This window comes from Oreochromis niloticus, linkage group LG12 (genome assembly GCF_001858045.2).
Source record: "Oreochromis niloticus isolate F11D_XX linkage group LG12, O_niloticus_UMD_NMBU, whole genome shotgun sequence".
In the NCBI taxonomy this organism is placed as follows: domain Eukaryota; kingdom Metazoa; phylum Chordata; class Actinopteri; order Cichliformes; family Cichlidae; genus Oreochromis; species Oreochromis niloticus.
Genome location: NC_031977.2, coordinates 27,268,841 through 27,295,185, shown reverse-complemented (window position 1 = coordinate 27,295,185; position 26,345 = coordinate 27,268,841). Strand labels below are relative to the sequence as shown.

Genomic DNA, 26,345 nt, shown 5'->3' with positions numbered 1-26,345 from the left:
AGAATAAACCCTCCAGTGTCTCTAAATAATAAATAATTACACTAAACTTGGAAATCTTCAAAATACTTTTTCTCCTTTTATATGCGGAGGTCCTTTTGTGCGTGCTTCTACCCTTCCTCTACTCTACCTCAGATATTTATAGCTAAACAGTGCCCCCTTATGAAGATTTCCTTCTTTCTGGCCATTCACGATCGATAAAAAGGCAGCAATTTGAACTTTTCACATTTTTTTATTGTTTGCATTTACAGTAATTGAGCCAACAAATGAAACAGATTTAAGAGAACATTTACACTGGAATGAAAACAGTTAAGGCACAACTTAACAGGGGAAGTGTCTCTGATTCCATCATCCAGTCACATCTCAAGGTATCCAAAGTCGAGCGATCCCAACTCTTTGAGAGTTTTTACTCAATCTGGTAAACTACGAGAAATACTATACAAACAGTAAATCTATACTAAGTCTCGTGTCTCTATATGTACAAACTAAATGAGCATTACATCCGGAAAACTCCAAAACGTGTCTTCGTTGTTGGTGCATTGAGTGCTGCACTGAGGCTCAGACCCAAAACCATACGAGTTTCAGCAGGATCAATAATCCCGTCATCCCACAGCCTGTAAAAATAATAAAGTGCTCCACATTATTAGATGGCACATTACTCCTCACTCATGCGATACTTCTTGCGGTGCTTGTGCAGGACTATAATCAATTACTTTAATAGAGTGTCAAGGTTTTGTCTTCCTCTCTTTGGATGACTCCCTCCCTTATAGTCTAGGTTTAAAGATTTGCATTTTTTTCCTTTCCGCAAGGTATCAGATTTGTATTCTTTTCAGAGTCGGACCTATATTTCATTAAAGAGCAAACAATATGGCTGTTGTTAATATAATATAGTATATGTATATTATAAGCCTGCTGTGTCCCTTCAGATAGATGATTATAATACACAAAGCAAGTCCTGATATTTGAGAAACTAATAGCAGCTCCTGGTAAAGTCGTAAATAAATGAAGACATGAATCAGTTTTCAAAATTCTTACTCTTTTGCAGTTAGCTAATTTTTTTTATTCATTAACTGATGCTTCCACAACAAGCAATTCTGATACAAGTGGTTTCAAGCATTAATGACACACATAAATTTGACAAGTGCTTTCAGGGTAGCTTGTGATTAATTAGTGTGTAATGGGGCCTTGATTGCCCCTTGGCCTTTCTCTTTCTTTATATTTTATACAATTAACTGCAAAAATAAGCACCGACATGCTCTGAAATGTCTGTTTAACCTTCATAACTATATTGGTTTTTAATGTCAGTGAGGCAGTTTCCAGTTAGATAAATATGTACAGTATACTATCCATCTCATTTTAAGACGCACATGTAATCACCACATGAGGATTTGTACTCTACGCTTACAAACACACAATGAAAACAGCTCAGGGACTAAATGAAAAGAATACGGCTCTTATTATTTAAACAACAGGACATCTGATGCAAAAGAAAAACATCACAGCATCACTGGTCCTGCATGAATAGTCTTGTGGTTTCTTAGTTCTTGGAAAATAAGGCTAATGTGAGATTACTGAAAGGAGTTTAAAAAATAAATTATAAACACATGCTGGTGGCCTGTTGATAGTTCATTTGTGCACAATGCTGCCATTCGAGAAACAACATTTTATCTTAGCAACAGTAGTTAAACCAATTTTGGAAATTCAAAGGCTCATTTATGTGTAGTCCTTCATTTTATTACACACATCCCTAAAACACAACATACTGGATGAGCAGATCTCACCTAGCGCTGGAGTAATACGGACTGCCTTCCTCCTCAAACCGCCGCACGATTGGCTCCTTCATGGCAGCCTCTTGCTCTGCTGTGAACTGTGAATATATTGAGAAAATAGAATTAGGCGGTAAGGACCTGCGCCAGAGGCGTTTTAAAGGTTGTCTGAATTATTGAAGGTGTAGTGAAATGTAAAGCTGAAAGCACACAGCCATTTCATTTGCCATGAAGGTCAATTTCCTCAGCTTCAAAACACTAAGCCAATCTTTGTGAACATAATAAAAACAGATCAAACACTGGATAAATAACACAAAGCTAATCTTTACTGATATAAATGGGCCAAACTGCTGTAAATATCAGAAACTAATTTTTTTTAAAGGGGAAAAAAATACAAATCAAACAGCAACAAAAATATAAGAAATGGTATGAAGAAAAACTGATTTCATTAGACTGTAATTCATTCCAAGGTCTCTATATTGAACTGCTTTAATTTTAACCAGGAAGATGTGTTTTCACACATAAACTCATCGCCCTAAGTTATCCTTTCTCACATGAAGCACATAATAGAAGATAAAATGCTTCAGATGCATTCTCTCTACTGGAAACACTTCATTTGAGGGGTACCTAGTGTAGAGCCTGCAGGAGGCACGACACATGACACCATACTTGCTGGGAATTCACTGCACAATTACCCCTGCTGCACTCACATGGCTGCAATTGGACACTGCAATTACACTAGGAAGATGACAAGGAAAAGACCATCCTGTGCTCTAAACGACTGAACCAGATATTTGAGTTCTCACATAAAGTTCAACTTATGTTGCTTAATCACAAAGTAAGTTCCTATTTTGGTGGAAGTGATGAGTGGTGCAGGCTCAGAATACTGTCATCTGTGTTTTCGTGGGGCAAACAACAAATACATTTCAACTGTAGTACTGACTGTACACCTAATACATGTTTAACATGTAAGCTGTATTATACTGTATAATTTAATAAGCTCTCGGTAGTTCAACCTGTGTTCCACTGTGAAGACAAGTAGAATAAAAGCAGAAAATATAAGAATATTTGATACCTGTTCAAAAATTGACCCATGATTAGTTTTTACAACCTTTTTGAGTTGAAACATTTTAAACATCATCAAAACGGCTGTCAGCAGGGCACTGATGTGAGGTGTCATTCTGAAGCTATTAATGCACTGGTTAATAGCCCCATAACAGCATACCTGACACAGTTTAATGACAGCCATTTGATGGCTACACTATTCAGGATAAGTCATCACAGTCACACTTAACACTGAAATTATTTTACTGTGCCATGTCAAACCATTATTGAAAGAAAAGTGTCTTTCATAATGTTTATGCTGTTGGCAGGAAACCCACTAAAGCCAATTCAAGCCTTTCCAGCGGAGCACAGATTTTAGTCTGCCGTGTCAAGCGATTAACATGAATCATTACCTCCTTTCCCTCACGTGCCCTCTGATCCTTAGTGATGGTAGCCAAGACAGTGGCAGCTTGCTCACCACCCATTACAGAGATTCGGGAATTTGGCCACATGTACAGGAAACGTGGGCTGTGAGACAAGAAACAGTGTCAATTTGAGTATGTTTCTAGAAGCAGAATAGTCACCTAGATCACAACCAATAAGATAACAAAAGAAACCCTGAACATCAAAAATATGATTTGAGAGACTAGGAGGGCTTAACCTGGGAAAAGTACTTCTTTGATATTTCATAGAAAGACTAAGGGAGGGTGAGTATCAGCTCCAACTTTCCAAGACGCTAAATCATTTATGCTTATTTCAATTTACATGAGGACGCTTATTACAGCTCAAATAACCTGATAGGAATTAAACATGAGTGTGCCCACAATAATATTATCATTCCACTGACTTCATACATGCTTAAAGCTATTTGAATGGTAATTTTAATACTGTTAAAGCCATTTTTTTCTATCCAGAGGGAGCTGTGCAAAATCTGATAAACTTCCTCAAGTGATTCCAAGACTTCCATCCATCAATCTATCTATCTATCTATCCAAATACACTGCACTCTGTTGTAGAGTGCTCTTCACTAAGGATGCTACACATCAATAATTCAGCTTCTTATCACTCCTAGTCTTTGAAAAATATCCGACAAAAATTAAAAAGACAAAATAATGACATCCTCGAGTAATAAATGTCACTCAATTTTGATTAAAATTGATTTTTTTATTTTATTTTAAAATAGTTCTCAGCTTTGAAAGGGTTCCACTTAGAAAGTCTCTTTTACTGTTACAAAAGGTCACTTCCACCTACACGCAAGAAGTCCAAGGCTATCCGATGCACAAAATGAAAGGCAATTGCATTTTGTATATTTTGTACATTTTGTACACTCGAATTTCGCAGAGAAGCAGCTAATGTGTTTCGCAATAGTTCACAATGAATTCATTTACTTAGCTGTTACCAGGGCTGCCTTTTTATTCCAGCAAACCTCTCATCCCTACAGAGAATTTCTTCATACCTGTAGGCTCTGCCACACATGCCATAGTTTCCTGCACCATAGGAGCCGCCAATGATAACAGTAATCTTGGGTACACTGGCACAGGCAACCGCAGTAACCATCTTGGCTCCATCCTTGGCAATTCCTCCCGCTTCATACTCCCTACCCACCATGAAGCCTGAGATGAAGATGAAGACAAGAGATAGCCTAAGCCTGTGTTGTTATTTCAAGGAAGAAAGTCTGGCTGTGTTAATCTTAAACACTAAATACGTAAAACTGGGAGATTAATGAAACAGATTTGTACATCATATAATAAGATTTGGTTATGATGTAAATTATAAAATTATCCCTATGATCACAGATCACATTGCAATTAAAGTAAATAACATTCAGAATTGTTTGCCGAGTAACAAACAACATCTAAACCCCACAACAGAACAAAATTACAGATGTAAATAAGCCCCAAATCGCTGAAGAATTCCCACCAACCTGTTATGTTTTGGAGGAAAACAAGTGGAATGTTTCGTTGGCAGCATAATTCAATGAAATGCGTCCCCTGAAAAGAATTTCAGATATTCATTACATGTAGTACATTCTCAGACCTAAAGAACAACTGCCCAGAGTTCAAACATCTATTACTTTAAAATAGTACAAGATGGTAATGATTTACTTTTTGGGCCTCTCAAGAAATAAACAAGAGACCATAAACTTTAAATGAACTGCCAAAGGAAAGAGAGGTGTAAATTTTTAAGAATATATATTCAAAGCGCACAAGTTTATCCAGTGAAGTGCTCGAGGTGAAATCTGTGTAATAACCCACTGAAAAGTTTGGATTACATCTGGAGTTTGTATTTTCACAAGAAGATGTAAACTGTCACAATGTTGCCTGAGGTGATGTTTTTGAATCTTGCATTACATCTGTTAATACAAAAAAAACAAATAAATAAATAAAATAAGCAACAGAGTTCATGGCTTCCCCTCAATCCATCCCGAAATAACAGAAACCAGTTACTTTGGGAGCGAGCTCACCTGCCGCTACACTCGCTTTGTATTTGCTGTATTCTAGTTTGAATACGAAGGAGGTGAATGGCCTTCAGTTATGTCAGAAAAAATCACTGCATAACACAGAGCTGCCAGGAAATATTGAACAGACAAACACATACAAAAGACTGAACTATGTGGAGACAACTCATTTCCATATATTTGTATTGCTGAATTACTCAGGTGTTTTCTTTATTTTCGCAGTTTCCTCAGCTGGCTCTCTTTCAGTGAAGCACTTTGTTGTGTGTTGCAAAGTGCAAACAACAGTTGGAAACAATGTGAAATATGACTGCTTCTCTGCGAAATTATTCTATTTCAATTCAACTTTATTTATATAGCACTAAATCAGAACAACATTTGCCTCAAGGCGCTTTATATTTTAATGTAAAGACCCTACGATAATAAAGAGAACAGTCAGAAACCCTCCTTTGAGCAAGCAACAGCCTGGTTCCACCAGAACCAGGCTCAGGGAGGGGCGGCCATATACTGCCACTAGCTGGGGGTAAGGGAAGGGAGACAGGACAAAAGACGAATGAAGTAATAGCTGATGATTAAATGCAATGCACTGTTTATGAGTATAAACACAAAGAGTGAAAACAGATGAGTGAAGAAGAAGAAACACTCAGTGCTATTGGGAAGCCCCCAGCAGCCTAGGCCAATGGCAGCATAACTAAGAGTGTGTTCACCTGATCCAGCCCTAACTATAAGAACAAAAGCCTAATCTTAAAAAAGAGGGGGTCTTCCGTAGAAGAAGGGCCTGAAACCTCCTGTTCTACATTTAAATACTCTCGGAAACACAAGTAAGCCTGCAGTCTGAGAGCAAAGTGTTCTATTGAGATAATATGGTAGCATGAGGTAGTATGAGATAAGATTATCTATAACATTGCTCCCGAATGTGTGAACAACAGAAATCTAATCGCGTCTCTGATACCTCTCCCTTTTATCAACACAGAAAAAACTGGGAAAAAGCTTTTAACAGTTTAACAGTTAGCATAATGGAAGCCTGGGCATGTCTTTAGCAATGACAGCGTGTCTCAGAAATGCAGGTACTGTATTGATTTTTCTTGAATATGCTCCCTGAGCATGTCTGTTCCACATCTTTGTCTGAGGCACTGTATCAGACCCTTTTGAAAGTAATTATAGTGACGAGATAGCCAATGCTTATAATGTCATGTTGAGACCTTGCAAAAAATAAAAATGAATGAAAGAAATCTTCGTTCAGGTCAAGCTTGTAATCCAATTCAAAACGTGCTTAGAAAAACTTATTAGTCTATAATCACAAATTCAGCCCCTCATCTTCCCTAAGCCTGTATAAAGTTCAGCTCTGTGCACAGCAAATTGGCTTGAGAATTAAGTGAATTACACTGAATGAAAATTATTACTGTTCTCCGTGCATGGTTTCTAAATGCTATCATATTTATCAGGCTACTCGTGAAAGGATGTAAAAGTGCATTTTAAGGCTTCTTGCATAGGAGAAACACTGCAACTCTACTGTGAATGAGAAGTGCAAATAACCTACAAACAGAAAAATGTTGGTGTTCATAAGCAGCAAATATTTGTGGAGCACGCTATCTGTACTATTTCCGCACAGTGTTTAAAGTCCTTGACATTTTGAGAGGAACATAAACATTACAAAGCTCAGTCTCCTGGAAATTCAGCTTTTAACACCATATAGGTTTTATTTATTTATTTATTTATGTTTTGTATTGTTTTGTTTTTGTAGATAAAAGACAGTTTTTACAGTTTGATTTATCTGTGGCTATAAAGTGCCTTTACCTTTTTTGCAGACTCCGAGAACAAGACTCCATTGTTCCCAATGATTCCAACGGGATAACCAAATATCCTTGAAAATCCTTAAAAGAAATTCACATGAGTGAACTCAAACAATGGTTAGGTTTTAAATTTAGATACGAAAAAAATAACAATCATCCATGTCTTGGAAATTGAAATCAATCCTAGTTCACATACCTGTAACAAGCGTGTCTCCATAGAATGCCTTGAATTCATCAAATTTACTGCCATCTACAATTCTGGCAATGACCTGCAATCCAATCAGTAAACAAAAGTTATAAAAAACATGTGATGGAATATCAAATAACACAGATAGTGACAACTTTTCAACAATTTCTACTTATTTAAGTGATTTTCACTCTGCTAAAAGCAATGCTACACTTGAAAAACTCCTGTAAAGAGGCTGCACTCAGTTGATCTTACAACCTTAAATGGACTGCCAATACTATTCTACACTACAAACACTTTGGCATCTCTAGAGTAAGCAGTAATTCTTGCTCGCGGGTCTACATCAAGAATCAAAGGGCACAAGCTTTAAACCAATAGAGAATATCTGGCAAGCACTGCCACACAGCAGAAAAGCAAAGTGACTGATGCCAGCCACCTTATTATTGATTCAGCTGCTGATAGGAGAACATGACAACTCAACATTGTTTAAATTGCATTCTGAACCTCTGACAGCCAGATTTATAAATAAACCAATCAAAATCAGTTTATTTATAAATCTTAAAGCAGTCATAGCACTTCTAAATTATGTAAATCGGTGTTTTGGCTGTACTAAACAATTAGATAAATGAATGATTTTACTATATTTGACTCACATTAAAGAAATAATATCATAGAAAAGAAAAGTCTTATTATTTATCTCACCATTTTAACTAATTAATAAGAGGTTCAACACAGTAGCCTACTAAAATATCCAAATAAGATTCTGAAATGTTCAGAAATGGTAAAGAAATCTTCCAAGCAGTCCTGTGAAAAGCTAAGTACAACCTTATTGCTTCATAGGAATTCCATAGGAACAGGATAAGTAGCAGCCAGGTGTTGCTAACCAGATGTATTTGATTTACTGATCATCAGCAAGTGTGACCTATAAAAGCAGAAGCTTTGAGAGTTTGTTGCGATTTGGAGCTGTATAAATAAAACTGAACAGAAATTTTCTAGTCTGGAATATTCAGGTGTTTGTTAATACAATGCCACAATTTTCCCAGGAGTGGATTTCCCAGGAAATCCAACCCAAGTTCAGGCCGGGCAATGCTCCAGCTTCTAGCAGATGCACCTATGGTAAAGATTTCCAAATCTGCATCGCATCTTTCTTGAGTTATTGTATTCACAAATGTGGGTGTCCACACTGCCCACCTGCCCGCTCACCCAGGAGGGTGACAACAATACCCCATCAGCCTTTTATTTCTGTGGCGTAAAAAAAAAACCAAGAACTTCATCTCAGATTTTACAGGGTCCAGTTAGCATGTTAAATGTTAACATTCATGACAGTACAATTAGAAATACAAGAATGGCTTGTTTGTAAGTGCAGCCTGGAGAAAGCCTCTCCTCTCTGAAAAGAACATGGCAGCACAGCTTAGGTTTACAAAGTTGCTTCTGAACAAACTACAAGACTTCTGGAACAATGTCCTTTGGACAAAATCAAAGTGGAGATGTTTGGTCATAATTCGCAGCACCATGTAAGGTAAAAACCAAACACAACAGATCTGCACAAACACTTCACACCAACTATCAAGCATGGTGGAAGAGAGATGATTTGTGCTTGTTTTGCAGCACTTTACAGTCTCTGAGTCAACCATGAACTCCTCTGTATACCAGCATATTCTAAAGCCAAATGAGGCCATCTGTCTGACAGCTAAAGCACGGGCACAACTGAGTTGCATAACGGGACAACGATCTCAAGGACAGCAGAAAATCTACAACAGACTGGCTGAAAAAGAAAAGAATCAAGGTGCTGCAATGGCCCAATAAAAGCCCAGACCTCAAACTGATTGAAATGCTGTGCAGGTATGTTAGGAGAGCTTTGCAGAAATCAATGAACTGAAGCAATGTTAGAATAGTGGGACAACAATCCACCACAATGATGTGAAACACTGATAAAGTCATACAGAACATTATTACTCCAAGTTATTGCTGGTTCTACAAGCTAGTGAATAATGGGGTGTAGTCCATATTTCACAGATCTACACATACTCCTGTGAAAGCGTATCACTTAATATAGAAGCAAATTTTTTAAGTGCAACTTGAAACCATCATTCTGGAAACTGGGCAATTACCTCTCTGACATCAAAGTTACGTTTCAAGTTATCTCCGACTATGCCGTAGAGTTCATCTGCAGGATAGAGAGGACTCTCAGGAGATTCTATAGTAACCTAAATAAAAGAAAACAAAAAGACTCCGTGTCAGTGAAGCTACAGAGAGAGCAGTTTGATTTAAATTGTCGACTGTAAACAACAGACTGACCTCGATATTTTTTCTGTAGTTAAGGCTTCGCACGGTCTTTCTCGCTAAATGAAGAGCGTGGTTATCGTCTAAAGCATAGTGGTCCGTCACTCCAGATTTTCTGCAAAGTAAGAAAAAACAACGGCAGTCATTGAAAATATTACATCACAAATCAATAATTAGATAATTACTGTGGGGGAAAAAAACCTACAGTACTACAGTACTTTCTATATAGTACAGAGTGTAGGTAGAAAGTTTCCTGACCATTTGATGTTTTCCATGAAAGCGTCTCATAGATTAATAATTGGATTGAGTTCATTTTTATAAGAAACAAAGCCCAAACTGTATTTTGTTAATTGGTTCAAAATAAGAAAGAAAGAAACTGAAACACTTTAATTACCCAAGTCAAATCAAATCCTTTGCTATGACACTCACAACAGAGCAATGATCTTTGAGATGTTTATATAACTTGACTGGATTCCAATTGTGCCTAACTTAATTAAATAGAAATAATCAGGAAAGGCACACATGGGTTTATATGATGTCCCACAGCAGACTGTAGATGAAAAAACCAAGTCATGATGTCGAGAGAACTATTTGTAGGTGTGCTAGATTGGATTGTCTCAAGGCACAGATCTGGGGAAAGACACAATAATATCCAAGAGAACAATAACCTCCATCATTCTTAATCCTGGAACAGTCTTCCTAAATTTGGCTGCTCAACCAAATTGAGTCATCTGGGAAGAAGGACCTCGGTTAAACAAGCAACTAAAATCACACAAGACTAACCTGAAGCATACTGCCAAGAAAACAATGGTGTTGCTTGGGGAAAAACTCTGTCAGGTCCAGACCTGAACCCAGCAAAGCATCTAGAGATGTCTTAAAAAAACCTGGTGAAGCTTCTACCAAACAACTACTAGGAATAATGGGACAAGCGTCTAAGGTGATGGCGTTCCAAGCTTGTAGGAACTTTCCCAACATGACAATAAGGGAAAATAACAATAAGTGTCTGAATATTTATGTAAATGGGATATTTGGATATTTTTTTCTTTTGTGTAACAACACTTTGTCATTGTGAAGTACTGCCTCCTGACTGACACAGAAACAAGGAAAGTGAATTCGCTTTAAGGATCTGTATAACATTATGATTTCAGTAACAGAATAACCTACTCTTCTATCAACCCAGCTTGTAATTAGCATCACTTGAATACCCAAACTGGACGTATAACACAAGAGCACAGAGGACATTAAATCGTCATTTTCAGGGATACGAACATCAAGTCCTGATGTATATATTTTGCAAAAACTATTTAGCTATCTCTTTGGTGTTTAAAAGTCAAGATGAGAAATAACATGGATTCGCTATCCCACATATCACATAAAAATGATCTGTTCATACTTGCAGTGTAGATCAGCACCACCAAGATCTTCTGCAGAAACTTCTTCCCCAGTGGCAGCTTTGACCTATTAAGGAATTATATTACCAGGAAATATGCATTTCATCTCTTGTGTTCAGTACAAGTTCAAATATATAGCTTGCTATATGAACAAACATTTAGCTCTATAAAATGAAACACGATATTTGTCTGTTTGTCAGTTACTCTAAATAATGACAGAAATAATACAAAAATTAGCAAACCAGTGGAGGTCCTCCAAGAAAAATGGTTCCTTGCTTCCGTACGATGATGCTCTCATCTGCCATTGCTGGCACATACGCTCCCCCAGCAGTGCAGGAGCCCATCACAACAGCAATCTTGAAGAGAGAAGAAAAATAGTTAGGTCTCATATCAGACATGTACAATATTAGAACATATCCTTGAGGCATTTTCAAAGATATCTTCATTACTCTGCTTTGAATAATTTGCATGTGGTTAAGGGTTTTTTTTCTCTTTAAAATTTAAATTAACCTTGTGTGCAGTTATAATGCCACCTATGACTACTCCATTAGCAAAAAAAAAAAAAAAAAATCAGGTTATAGTCTCACTTGAAAAGTTTGAATACTCGAAACAAAATGGCCATTACATCACTGAACAACAACTTTTAAGCTATGAGTACTGCAGACTTTATGATGCCTATTGGACCAGGAATGGTATTCAATTTAGATGTGGGAACTACATCTCTTATTTCAGGTGGGCTCATAGAAACATTCCATTTTCAAGAGAACCAATCTTCCAGAAATAAATTCTGAACATATATTATTCTCCCAAGTGAAGGAAAAATTCCAAGAGAACATTACATTGGCCAAAACATTTTATAGCTCTGAAAAACTTTCGTCTTCCTGCAGATGAATTTGAAAACAGCTTTCTAGTGTCAAACTAACACACAGTGAAGGTCGGTTTGGTGAGCAATATATCCTGCTTTTTATCATCCTTGAATCAATAGAGATGTGACTGCAAGACAGGTGCAAAACCGTGCACAGTGCAAAACTGCTGCAGTTCTCTTCATCATCATATATAAGAAGGATTTGAGTAGCCTGCAGGTGCAAAACATGAAGAGCCTTCAAGCATGGAATTCATTTGAATATACCACCTCTGCTCTTTGATATTTTTCTTGTTCCAACAAGGATGTAAACACATGTATGGTTGAAAAAAGAGAGAGCTACCAGAACTGCAGAAAATACAGATACCGAGCAGCGTAATGTGATATAACCCTTGCGATAAAGGCTCTTCTGTGTTCTTAAATAAATATTAAATTCAATTTAATACAGTTTATCATGTGATCGCTGTCAATTTCTGTTCATGGAAGCTTTTCCCACAATGTTCCTACAGGCCTGAACGCCCCTGCTGCCATAATTAATTTCTTTTGTGTATCTGTCACTCAGTATTTTTATTGCCTTTGCCTTGCAGCAAAATGGCCTTTGCCCCAAGACAGCATGGTGAAAAAAATTAAATAATTAAAAAAAAACCTTAAAAAACGACTGTGACTTTCATGTATATTAATTTATATTGCCTTCTACACATATAGAATGAAAGAATAAGAAAAATCATTATTTAAAAGGTATACAAATATACCGTGGAAGCCCAATAATGGGCTTTAGTAAAGACGTAATCGGGGGAGGCAAGCAAATTATAAAGCCACTGCGTTAGGGCTTTATCATGCTGCTTTTGTGCCCATTAAACGAGTTAATACAATGCATCACCTGTGATATTCCCTCTGAAGACAACCTAGCCTGGTTGTAGAAAATGCGCCCGAAATGATCTCTGTCTGGAAAGACTTCAGCCTGCCTGGGTAGGTTAGCACCGCCAGAATCCACTGAAGGAGATAAAAACATTAGCATATTCAAAGAACTCACTTATTATAAACATCTCGACTATAGTTATATTACAGAGAAAGACTTCCCTGCTATCCTCAGGCAGGGCATTCTGGGATGTCTCTGGTGTAAATATTGACCAAACAAAAAAACCCCCCAAATATTAGGATTTTTCCCATAAGGTCATTAAGAAACTGTTATAGGGTTTTAAGCCCAAAACTGATACTAATATTTGGTGATTTAAAAATCTCATATACTGGCCAATATTTTTTTTCAGATGTGTGAAACAAACAGATTTCCCCAGCAGTTATTTATGAGTGTTTACTAAGATATAATGAAAATGCAGTTTGGTTTACTGTTACAACAAGTCATTGATTACTCATTTACACTCTGCTGACTGCACAGGTAAACTGGTTTGCTGTGTTTGTGGCGTACCAAATAAGTGTTGTCAACAGTGAAATTGCAGAGTGTCCTCTGGTGGACAAACTATGCAACATCATCACTCATAACACAGTTAAAAGTGTTTCATCCATCTTTCTCTTACTTTTAAAATGTTTATTTTTTAGCCATTATATCATATAATATATATCAGTCAGGCTCTACTTGCAAAGGTGAAGTGACAAACCCTAACCCAACAGTACTACTGTATTTTAAAGTTAAATTCTAACAGGGACAGGAGAAAATTATTAATACTATTACTATTATTATTACTAATAATGTTAATGATAATATTATTATTCTTTGATTCTGTAGATAATCGTTTATTTGTGTTTTACAAACCCTTACAAATACAGAGATACTCACCCAAGTAAATGCATGGCAGGTGGTTCTGCTGGGCTATTTCTTGTGCACGAAGGTGCTTCTTCACTGTAATTGGGTAGTATGTTCCCCCTTTGACAGTAGCATCATTTGCAACAATAATACATTCCACCCTATGAACATTTAGAAAAATATGAATAAATAAATATTAGATTATGCACCTGGGGTACTCAATTGAGATTCTAGTGGAAAACCTACACTGTAATTACTTTGGATCTGATCCTGTGGTTAAAAATACAAATTTTAATCCATGGCAAATTATTAAACGCAACCATTTTTACATATGATCATCAGAACGAAACACTTTCACTATTTTTTAAAGGCATTACATTCAAATCTGGTGAATATCAGAAACATTTATAGCACTTGCCCTGAAACTCGCCCAATTCCAGTAATTATACCGCCTGCTGGGACTTCCTCTTTTCCATATAACTCATATCCTGCAAATTGAGAAAATTCCAAAAATGGAGACCTGCAATAACATGAAATAAAAGTGGGGAAAAGAAGACAAATTCATATCATGCATCCATGTTTTTCTGCACAAGTTCATTTAAAAAAGTACATTTTAGTTTAGAGAAATGTTATTGTCTTTTGCTTCTTCTCTTTGTACAGAGAACTGTACTGTAGACACCATCAGACATTTAAAACTAGTGATACCACAGTTTGTGTAAGGACAAATTCTAGGACAAAAGCTAGGGGGGATGAAACAGCCATGACTTTTAAATCTGTGACAAAGATAGAAGTAGGCAGTAATACCCTGGATCCAGCAGTCTGTCTATGCGCTCTCTCGGCAACAGTTTCCCACGGGAAGTATGAAGTCGTCTTGCTTTTTCTCCTCCTCCTGAATTAATTAAAAAGTAATAAATGAATAGTAACAAAATTACAAACTTAACAATTTGAGAATATTTTGCATGTACTACTACTACTACAACAGTGGTGATGGTTTTAAAAAAAATAGAAATAGAAAATTACCAAAAAATGCTAATCCCTGGTGGGACAGGCTTTTACTCATTTCTTGTGACTTTTGTAGTTACTGAAGTTTTTTTGTGTGCCAGAAGGATTGAAAAATAAGCGAACATGTACCTTGATCGGGGTCACAACTTTCTGTGTTTTACTGAAAACCATTTCTATTGTCACTTGGAGCACATTTATTCTTTTCGTTGGGTCAATTATTTGCAATGTTTTTGTCATTTTTTAGTCATCACTTATCAAAAGAACAAAAATCTGAAACCTTATTACGCCTACACTTTTTACAGAACTATCTAAATAGCAATACTTTTATAACTAAATTTCACCAAAAAGAGAAAAAGAATTAAAAACAAATAAACAGAAGAGAAAAACAAATGTTTTATAAACAATAACAATGTTACATAAGTTTTATATTTCATACTTTTATTATATATTTATACAGCGTAGTAGACTACACAATCATAAAAACTTACATTTTTTAATATGTCTTGTCTACTGCTTTTAAACATACCTTTTCTCCTGAGTTCCGACTACGCCTCTCTAATAATAGCAACCTCTCATTACAGAGTTTGGAAGTAGATTATTCTGTGTTTTTATGTTAAGATCAAGTAAACAGCTAACTATGTGTTAAACCGCATGCAGTTTAACAAATACGCCCATATAAAGAGTGTTTACGCATTTACTTGTTAGAGCGGGTCCCTTAAGGCTTAATCATCTACAAGTGGAACCTGATTACTTTACTAGAACACATAGGTGTAAGCAATGATGTTTGGGCAACAATTTCATCACCCAGATTGCCTGAACTCAGGCACTAATTTGCACTGCTGAAATGAAAACACAAAGTGATGAATTTATCTCTGGGGTAGTGCGTAACCTGCTGTGTGCGAACACGTACCCAATCTAATCTTTTCTGTCCGGCTTTTCAGCTCATCAACAAGAACTTTCATTCGGTCATAATTCTCCTGAAAAACAAAAAGAGAGAAATTCATTTGTTAGAGTTTCCACTTAATCCAATTTCTGTAAGAGATATGCACTAAAATAAGAAAATGTAAATGATGATGATGATGATGTAAATGCTCTCCTTAAAGATACAGTCAGTCATTTTTTGAGTTTATTTAATAGAAAAAAAAATTGTACTCATAAATATACATTGATTAGTGTTTAGTTATGTGTTCCAACAAATTGATAAATTTTTAAAAAAACACAGGAGAGGTCAGCAGTCTGTGGAAGCTCCCATGTTGCTCTGTCAAACTGAATACAATGGACAAGATGGGCATCACCGTTCTGCCAAATAACCTTTTATATGCGTGGCCAGAGACGGAGCACATACGTAGTACGCCAAAGGCAGAGGAGAAGAGAACACACAGGCAGTACTATGGAGGCAAATTTTAATTCATGTCTGCACCTTCAGATTCAGATTTAAGGATCATACCTATGGTTTATAAACAGAGAGTAGATCTCGTTCACCAAAGAAGCAAAAATGTGAAGGAGCAAGCAGCATGTGGTTAGAAACTCATCCTCGTCCTGCTCACCTCAAGCCTCATTTCCTGAACTGAAGTCAGGGCTCTAACACATGAAAACATGCTTAAACAGAGATTGGACAAGCGATCCTCCGATCTCTGGACAGCTGTCTACAAACCAGCTAAACAACAGCAACAGCTGGTTATAAGTTAATATCGTGCCTGCTAATATTAGGCTTGATTGTTCTAAAAATCACCATTCGCCTCTGACAAACAGTTTGACTGCATTCTCACATAGTGAGAGTTTATTTGCCAAGTGTCTGAGTCCAGCGATGTTAGAGGCACTTGATAAAACAGCAGAAAACAGCAGCCAACAGCAGCAAAGACAGCAGTGCTTAAAATTGAAAAGTTCAGAATACCCTCAACAACTCACCTCACAGAAGTGAGCTTCACTGATTCATCGATTTGTATTGGACTCGTTTCACAAGGTTTTGCAGCCTCCTCCAGTAAATAAACATGGACATATACTGACAACCTAAACGCACTACAGATTAATGGCAACCAGAGTTGTTTGTCCTACAGCGGTCAACATAGCAAGTATTATGCACGTGAATTGGTTAGTGTAAGAAAAAAAGAATTCAGTTGACTGCAATCGGCAATCTACTTATACCTAGTGACATGGTGAGATTTTTACACAGTTTACCGTCAAGGGCAGTTGATCATCTTGTATTTTTAAACTTGTAATTCACATATATAAATTGTGAATTACAAAAACACGCTGTCACAAACAACAGATTAACTGTTGAATTAAAACACCACTCAACCCCAACAGTAACCTGCTATGAACACCAGTCTGATTCACACAAGACCTCTGCACCTGTAACTGGCCTCCAGTAACTAACCCTTAATGGCTTAAGTGGGAAAGCACTGCAGTCCTTGTGTGTGTATATGACAGACAGAGCCTCTCTGTCTGTCTGTATTGCCATCTAGTGATTTTTTTGATGTTGTATTTAAACAGCTGATGATTGCGCCACTGAGGATGAATTGGCTGTTTATGTGCCATTGATATAATCATTAAATTACAACTTTAAGCAATAAAACATCAAGCCTCACTAAACAGTTATTCTAAGAAGATTATTGTTGTTGCAATGACATGCAAAGCTGTTATTTGTGTCTTTTACTTTCACAGGTTGCACCTTTACAGTTAGACTGGTAGAATTTTTTGCACGCTGTTTAGATGCACAACTCACTTAATTCTTCAGCCCTGATATTGCTGATAAATTCTTAGCTTTTAAGGAGTCTGACCTCTAGAGTGAACTTCAACATAGGGGACAGACTAAACAAACACTGTCCTTCGTGTCTGGGAACCTTATTAGTTACTGTTGCCTGTCAGGTGTAAAACACCTCACCTGGATGCGCAGGTATGTCTGAACTGTCCGAACTATTACCTTACTGTTTGACTAGCAGGCGTTAGCAACAGGCTAACCTACCTGATATTCAGAAGTCTGTTTATCAGGTTGTGAGCCGAGTCGAGCGACTTTATCTGCGTGGTACGCTCTTGTGCAAGCCAACGGCAGACTCCTGCAACGAAGCAGCCACGGCCTGAATGATTGCAGGATCATTTTTAATGTTCTCGACTAACTAAACGGGATCAAATTCAGCAACTGCTAGCCTGCTAGGTAACCTAGCGGTAATCTTCTTTTGTGGTTCTCGGCAGGGGAAGTAGAGCTCCATATCGCCACCTTCTGATTAAAGAAACGGTTTACATGTGCAGATTTGTGAAAACGCACCACACCACCAGTTTTATGAATATTGCTTGTTTTTTTGTTACTTCTAAATCCTACAATTATGTCATATGGTTGAAATATTTAAATCAAGCTCCCTATAGCAACCTTTTCTACAGCTTCACACAAATAGTGTAAAGAGTGATCTTAAATGCAGCATTTCTATCACTTTAGTTTTTCAACTTATTTATAAATAGCTCTGATGAGCAATTCTTTTGTCAAGCTGTACTGTTTACATCCTCCAAAACCACATATTTATATATAATATAGATAGTTTTATGCATATCTACATATATTTATACATACACACACATTCGTATATTTAGACTATCTGTTATTTGAATTTTATGCACCAGTAAAGGTATGGCTATAATTAAACAAAATATAAGTAAAGAATCTTGCATATTTTTAAAGCCTAAACACTTTTTTACCATAAGATCCCTGAACAGGTTCTGCTTGTTAAGAAAACAGTACTGCAGTAACTGAAGTACGCACTATTTCATATTTGTTGCATCAAATTTAGAGAGGCAGCTAAAAACTTTTGTGGCACTTTCAGTCACCTTTAGGTGTAGCTTTTAAATTCTTTCTCTAGCCTTGTGATGGGAACAAAAAAACACCCATCTAAACATTTTCTCAACTATCTATTGTCCAATCATTCTGTACATACAATAATTTTTACTCCTACAACTGTTTATAACTTGCATAGTTCACATTTCTGTATAGCTGTATATCTCATATTTCTGTATAGTTTTTTTTATTTCATATTTATATCCTGTTCATAGCCTGTACATAGCTTGTACTCACTACAGCCTGTACATACTTATAGTTATAGAATATTCATAACATACTTCATACCGTGTACATTATAACATACCATAATAGACCCATTTCTGTAATATACTTACACATCTATATTATTGCTAATATATATTGTAATATATCTACAGGGAGTGCAGAATTATTAGGCAAATGAGTATTTTGTCCACATCATCCTCTTCATGCATGTTGTCTTACTCCAAGCTGTATAGGCTCGAAAGCCTACTACCAATTAAGCATATTAGGTGATGTGCATCTCTGTCATGAGAAGGAGTGTGGTCTAATGACATCAACATCCTATATCAGGTGTGCATAATTATTAGGCAACTTCCTTTCCTTTGGCAAAATGGGTCAAAAGAAGGGGTTGACAGCCTCAGAAAAGTCAAAAATAGTAAGATATCTTGCAGAGGGATGCAGCAGTCTTAAAATTGCAAAGCTGCTGAAGCGTGATCATCGAACAATCAAGCATTTCATTCAAAATAGTCAACAGGGTCGCAAGAAGCGTGTGGAAAAACTAAGGCGCAAAATAACTGCCCATGAACTGAGAAAAGTCAAGCGTGCAGCTGCCAAGATGCCACTTGCCACCAGTTTGGCCATATTTCAGAGCTGCAACATTACTGGAGTGCCCAAAAGCACAAGGTGTGCAATACTCAGAGACATGGCCAAGGTAAGAAAGGCTGAAAGACGACCACCACTGAACAAGACACACAAGCTGAAACGTCAAGACTGGGCCAAGAAATATCTCAAGACTGATTTTTCTAAGGTTTTATGGACTGATGAAATGAGAGTGAGTCTTGATGGGCCAGATGGATGGGCCCGTGGCTGGATTGGTAAAGGGCAGAGAGCTCCAGTCCGACTCAGACGCCAGCAAGGTGGAGGTGGAGTACTGGTTTGGGCTGGTATCATCAAAGATGAGCTTGTGGGGCCTTTTCAGGTTGAGGATGGAGTCAAGCTCAACTCCCAGTCCTACTGCCAGTTTCTGGAAGACACCTTCTTCAAGCAGTGGTACAGGAAGAAGTCTGCATCCTTCAAGAAAAACATGATTTTCATGCAGGACAATGCTCCATCACACGCGTCCAAGTACTCCACAGCGTGGCTGGCAAGAAAGGGTATAAAAGAAGAAAAACTAATGACATGGCCTCCTTGTTCACCTGATCTGAACCCCATTGAGAACCTGTGGTCCATCATCAAATGTGAGATTTACAAGGAGGGAAAACAGTACACCTCTCTGAACAGTGTCTGGGAGGCTGTGGTTGCTGCTGCACGCAATGTTGATGGTGAACAGATCAAAACACTGACAGAATCCATGGATGGCAGGCTTTTGAGTGTCCTTGCAAAGAAAGGTGGCTATATTGGTCGCTGATTTGTTTTTGTTTTGTTTTGGAATGTCAGAAATGTATATTTGTGAATGTGGAGATGTTATATTGGTTTCACTGGTAAAAATAAATAATTGAAATGGGTATATATTTGTTTTTTGTTAAGTTGTCTAATAATTATGCACAGTAATAGTCACCTGCACACACAGATATCCCCCTAAAATAGCTAAAACTAAAAACAAACTAAAAACTACTTCCAAAAACATTCAGCTTTAATATTAATGAGTTTTTTGGGTTCATTGAGAACATGGTTGTTGTTCAATAATAAAATTATTCCTCAAAAATACAACTTGCCTAATAATGACTATGACTTAGACCTCCCTGTAGAGGTCTAAGTTGGTAAAAACTTTTCCTCAAGGTTGTAAATCGGCTTCTGAATAATTTTTGCAGATGCATTTTCAGATGGAAATAAAAAAAAAAAAAAAAAATAGGCATCGGCTCCAAGCGATAGAACTGCAAACTTCTTTTGGTATTTCTTCTCTGAAAGCATGAGACCAAGCAGAGCATCACACGTCAAAGCTGCCATCATGTGGATTTTAAAAGCACTACAGCTGAGTTGAACTTATATGAGTGTGTGTGCTTGCCTTACTCTTCTTGTATATTATTTACACAGTTACACTGTGGGGATCTGTCTCCCTTGTGAAAACAAAACATCCAATTTTAAAATGAAGACTCAATTCTATTCTATTTATATAGCACCAAATCATAACAACTGTTGCCTCAAGGTGCTTAAGCTGAAAACTGAAAGTTTTCAGTTTGGCTCATTGTTAGGATGATCATTATAGTAATAATGTAGTCGTTTCAATGGGGTAAATTGTCTAGTCAATGTAATTTTACAAAAAGTGTTTGTATATTAGGGAACTGTGCCCTTCACACAATTATACAGGTTAAAATATACAATTCTTTGAGAAAAGTCAGAAAGTAACTGATCTGTTGGTATCAAATGTGCATTGGTTTAAATGTGGACTGGACTCATATGTGCATGAATAATGGCTTATTCAGAATGCACATCTTCAGTTTCTCAAAAAGGTGTGCACTGAACATTTCACAAACTGTGGCCACAAATTGGTCTTTAAAACATGCTAAAGTAACACTGAAACCAATGCAGGGAAAAGGCCTTGCCTTGTTTAGAAATGGGAACTAAAGTTGGTTTTAAGTGGGAATGGGAGTTAGCCTAAAAGCTTCAAAAAGCATCCCTTCTGACCTGAGTGCTTTATTCGAGGTAGAGTAAAGTACGGGCTGAAGAGCATTCAAACCAAGAGCTTTTAGTTCATTTGGTTTTAAGAGGCCTTTCTCCTCCAACGCTCCCACCTATTCTATCAGTATGCATGGAAATGTCCATGACCTCCACTCAAATGACTGCTCCTGTTTTCTTAGGGAATATACAATCCTCCACTCTCCGTGTGAACTTAAACCCTCTCACTCATCCAGCTCTCTCTACTTTTCCGTGACCCTTGAACTCTTCACAGCAGCAGCCGTGAAGTGACAGAATAGATGTAGAGGCATGAAAAGCCTCTTTTAAAGTAAAGCAAAAAAGAAAAAGAAAAAGCTAAAACATTTTGATAGCTGAGAGGTTTAGAAAAATGACTGAATTGCAAATGAAAAGGAAAAAAATACAAGGCATGAAACTGATAAATATTTTAATACTGGTATTTGTTATTTTATTCATTTTATACTCTAAAAACACAAAGTTTTGGGTGGTAAATCTGCTATCAGATTGAAATTTTGATCTGAAGGAAACATTCTGGAATCACCAGATATACTGCAGGTTATCCCTTCATGGATCCAGGGGTACTCCAGTTTTTGAGCTATTTATTTCAAAATCACAATGATTAACCTCCTGCTGGCAGCATATCTCACAAATCCAAAGATTGGGCACTGAAAGATTTCAATTCGCAAGCAAATTGGTTTAAGATATAAGCTACAGGTGTTTTTACTTTTTCACAGTCTAATCAGAAAAGCGCAGATAATAACATTAGGTGAGCTGGTTCCATTTAGGTAAGCTGGCTTCAGGGTTCTGCTCATGCTGACTCACTGAAATTGCTTACTGGTATATTTGAATAAAAGCCACCATTATCCTTGTTTTGCCTGAACTGTGAATGCCCTGACCAGTCCATTTCTTTCCGAGTGATTAGACTTCTATGGCAGTTCAAGCAGCAGCTGAAATGAATTATGCTGGAATTACACTTCAAGTCATGAACCAACTCATGATACAGATGTGAATTCTTCCACCTTATCAACTAATAGGAAGGCCACTCAAGCACTCCCCTGCATCATTTCTGAGGTAGTTAAATCAGATATTTGAACAATTTGAACTTTGATTTTTTTTTGGTGTGATTTTGATTGCAGCCCTAAAAGATGCAGATGCAATATGATCTTCAGTGATATCAGGGTTATCTTTCATCCATCCATTTTCTTCTGGTCATCCAATTCAGGGTCACAGGGGGGTTGGGTCCTATCCCAACTGTCATCAGGGAGGAGGCGGGCTACACCCTTGACGGATCGCCAGTCTGTCACAGGCCTAACCCATAAACAGACAACTCATTTCATAGCGTACATTCACACATTCAGCTGATGTAAAGTCAGTAATGAATCTAACATGGATGTCTTTGGACTGCGTAAGGAAGCCAGACTACCTAAAAGAACACACACAGGCACCAGGAGAACATGAAAACACACACAGAAAGAACCGGTGCTTTCCCAGGGAACCCATTACTCTTGTGCTGTGAGGCAACAGTGCTAACCTCTACACTGTGGTGCCCTCAGCTCATTCAACTAAATGTTTTTCCTCCAAAACTTGATTGGTTCATGTAGATCTATACACACCAAAATCTACCTTTTCCATCCTCTGACTCAGGTCCACTTCCTGTGCTGAAGTGTCTCACATACACACGCATACACACGCATAGTCAGTACATGATGACTGATTCCTCCCCTGTCTTTATACAAGTTGAGCTGAAATCTCTCATCCTTCCCTTTTTGGAAAGAGATAATGACGCTCGTTTCGTAGCTCAAAGAAGTCATTAATGTGTGACACAGCCTTGAATGTAGGATATCAAAGCCCTGCAGAGTGCGCCCACCCCTCTCGCCCACTAACGGGCACAACCTCGTTAAGATGGCAGAGATATGAATTAATCATCAGTCCACCCTGTAACAGGGCAGGAAATTGTTAGCACCATCAGCTGTTGTGAGAAATGCTGCTTTTGAATCGCTCAAAAGTATAAAGCTTCTTACAAATCTTTCATCTCATTACAGAATCACTGTCAAATTTACTTCCCCAGATAAGTTAATGGACATGCTGACTCCTATGTAGTCTCATCCAATCTTTTTCATAGATGTGACGGTACAGGCAAGGCAGAAAATGGGATAAGATGAAAATTAGTAAGTCAGACAATGAAAGATTTAGCCAAATGCAAGGCCATAAAAGACAGTACTATAACACTGACATAATCCCAGTAAAGCCTAAACTTTGCCATTTCTATACCCTTTGTGCACTTGGTGTCCTCTGAGAAATAAAAGACTAAAGACACACATGCAGTGTCTTTTGGAAACAGTAGAGTTTGCATGCACATTGCTGCTGACTGGGTAACACACCCACCAAACCTACCTCTGATCATCTGGCTTGCACACAGGACTTTGAAGGACTTCTGCTAAAGTTTGCACCCTGTTTTCAGATTTAACATGATCCAGTTGATGAGGCTTGATCAAAAAAATGAAAATAAAAGCTAAAGTTAACCATAAGAGCTTTTGTGCCTGAATAAATTGTTAAATATGAATGAATTAACCACAGAGTAATTCTTAAAGCTGACATTGTAGTTGATTTAGTATGGTTTAAGTTTGTTTTATGGGTTATTTATTCTCAGATATGCCTGCATATATGGTTATACCTTGTTTATATCTTGAGCTAATGTCAGCTATCTATTTGATTTCTATCTACAGTTTTACTTCTATGGTGTTTTGGCAAAGTCATTTGATGTCTTTTGTTTTTACAGAGAATAACTCCGGGATCAAGAACTCCGTGATCCCGACTGAAATATAATTTCTCCCATAACTTTTCATTTTGAGGAAACTGTTGCTACAGTTGGTTGTATTGTTACTAAACTAAGGACTTGCCTGTTACACTCAGAAAGAAATTTTAAATTTGGTTCAATTTTAAGTTTCATTTTATTTATCACTGTGGGATTAATTTACAAAATAAATTTTCAGTAACTTTGTTTCTGACAAAGTATATGCGAAATTTATGAGCATCAACATACTTTCAGTTTAAAAACTCTAACTTTAGCATGCAAAGCTAAAATGCTAATCCTGCTAAACATCATTATCTGATACTAGCTTAAAGAATCCCTTTTCCTAAGTAGATCGCAGAGCTTTTGCATAGTGTTTCTAGTGAACTATGCACTGAAGGACACCTTCACAGTCTTTGTTTGGAACTGCAGTAAATATTCACTCGGCTACTATAATCCTGTAGATTTTCTAGAGTGTACTGCCAGTGCTGTAAAACGGTGAGTTGATTAAAGCAATTCTGACAGTGCTACGAAGTCAGCAGAGTATTGCAATAATTCTGTTAAGTGGCACTCTGTGAACATTATGCCTACAGACTATGACACACATGGGCAAATATGGTGCAAGGGCTGGAAACAGATTCGAGGTGAATGACTACAGTGAGTCTGCACAGCTTGTTAACTCGGTTGCAGTGATATCACTGATATCACTTTAAAGACGTGTGATAAATTAAATGTTAATATATCAGTTAGACAGATTTTTCTTTCATGTTAGTAAAATTGAGACTGAAACCTGTAACCACTTTTCATTCAATTCAGTTATCCAGTGTGTGGCCTTTCGCTTGATCAAAGTCAGCACCGTCCTTTAGTCTACCCCTGGATTATTGGAATCCTTGCAGTTTTTGGAAGGAGAATAAATTTAAATACCTTCTTTAAATATCAAAATGTGCAGTTTTGTTACAAAATATATCTTGCTTTATGAGCCATATCTAGCAACAGTGTGATTCATCACATGGACACTAACACCATGTTGCTATTGTGTGGCCTGTTTGTTTAATCCAACTTCTGTGTCTGTCAGGAAAGTGGGCAATTTGCATGCTGCAAGTGCTCTTAATATAAAACGTTGAAGTAGGGTGGCTCATTCCCACATTGCATCCCCACCTTTCCTCCTTCTCTCCCACTTTTGGCTGTGTGAAGTACTGGTTGGAGAGCTGTAACAGGAGTATCATTCACTGTAATGGTGGAGCGTCCTCCTCCACAGCCCTCACTTAGATCACTTAATCCACTTTAGCAGTCCAGTGCTGTGCTCTGTGTGAACACAGCACGTTCACAATGGGAGGTTAGAGAGAGACGCTGACCTGTCAGTTTGCACTAAAATGCCACACTAAAACACTCGAAACCCTTGTTTCTCGCAGCTCATTTAATATGGATGTAGAGAAGGCCTGCCACACACTACAGTCAAAATCAGGATCTTTTCTGGTATAAAATTTTTGGGGGCGCACAGTATACTTTAAAGTGAACATAGATGATCGTGTCCTATGAGTACTTTAAAATCAGTGAATATGTGGGATTTCTAAGCAACAGTGGACATACTGGATACTTTATTTGACCAGTTTATTCAATTAAATTCTATCAGTTTGGTGCAAAGAGGATTCTGAAGCAGGTTTTAAAATGTAAAGATGGGAATATATGGAAGGTTGTTTCAGTAGATTTAATGTTAAATCAGTTAAACAAAAGACAATCTGCAAACTGCAGCTTAGATTTTCAGTTTAAAATGAGACACAAGTGATTGACCTGCATGTCATAAAAACAATCCCATGTAATCTACTCAACAAAACTGACACGTTGAGTGCATTTTCTTTGGTATACCCCACATCACATCAGTTAACCTTTCTCAGTGCATTACACAACTAATTCCTTAAAAAAATATATCTATGGTGTACCTTGCCTGTTGCCCAGTAACAGCTGGGATAGGCTCCAACCACAACCCTGAATTGGATAAATGGGAGGAAATGGATTTATGCACAAAAAAGTCTACATTGGACATTTGCAATTGTCAATGAATAAACCCAAAAACTATTTTAATAACTCTCCTCCAGTCTCAGTCCATCAATTAGAACAATTTAGAGAACCAAAAGTAATACACAGGATGTTAACTCACCTGGAATTCGCTGACTGTGTATTGTTCACCAGAAAAAGTGGTAGAAGAGTGTGGACCAGTATTTCTTGATTGACGTTCCAGGTTAGGAAAAAGAGATGAAAGAAAGTTTGTCAAGACTTCTTGGTTGAAGGTCCACAAACCAGTGGTAGTTAGGGTTAGTAATTTAACTCAAATAGTTATCCCAGCATTG

The 26,345-nt window shown here is 37.3% G+C and overlaps 1 protein-coding gene across 1 annotated transcript; it reads right to left on the bottom strand.

Moving 5' to 3' along the window:
* Window positions 1–209: 209 nt before the first annotated feature.
* mccc2 (methylcrotonyl-CoA carboxylase subunit 2) lies at window positions 210–17,737 on the bottom strand. The gene is made up of 17 exons (XM_003455299.5): window positions 17,508–17,737; window positions 15,453–15,519; window positions 14,345–14,429; window positions 13,959–14,060; window positions 13,574–13,701; window positions 12,659–12,771; window positions 11,159–11,272; window positions 10,919–10,983; window positions 9,541–9,640; window positions 9,354–9,449; window positions 7,252–7,324; window positions 7,060–7,136; window positions 4,732–4,798; window positions 4,264–4,420; window positions 3,221–3,335; window positions 1,779–1,864; window positions 210–611 (listed from the first exon to the last, which is right to left on the bottom strand). The coding sequence occupies exons 1-17, from the start codon at window positions 17,637–17,639 to the stop codon at window positions 494–496; spliced, it is 1,695 nt and encodes a 564-aa protein (XP_003455347.1). The 5' UTR covers window positions 17,640–17,737; the 3' UTR covers window positions 210–493.
* Window positions 17,738–26,345: the final 8,608 nt, after the last annotated feature.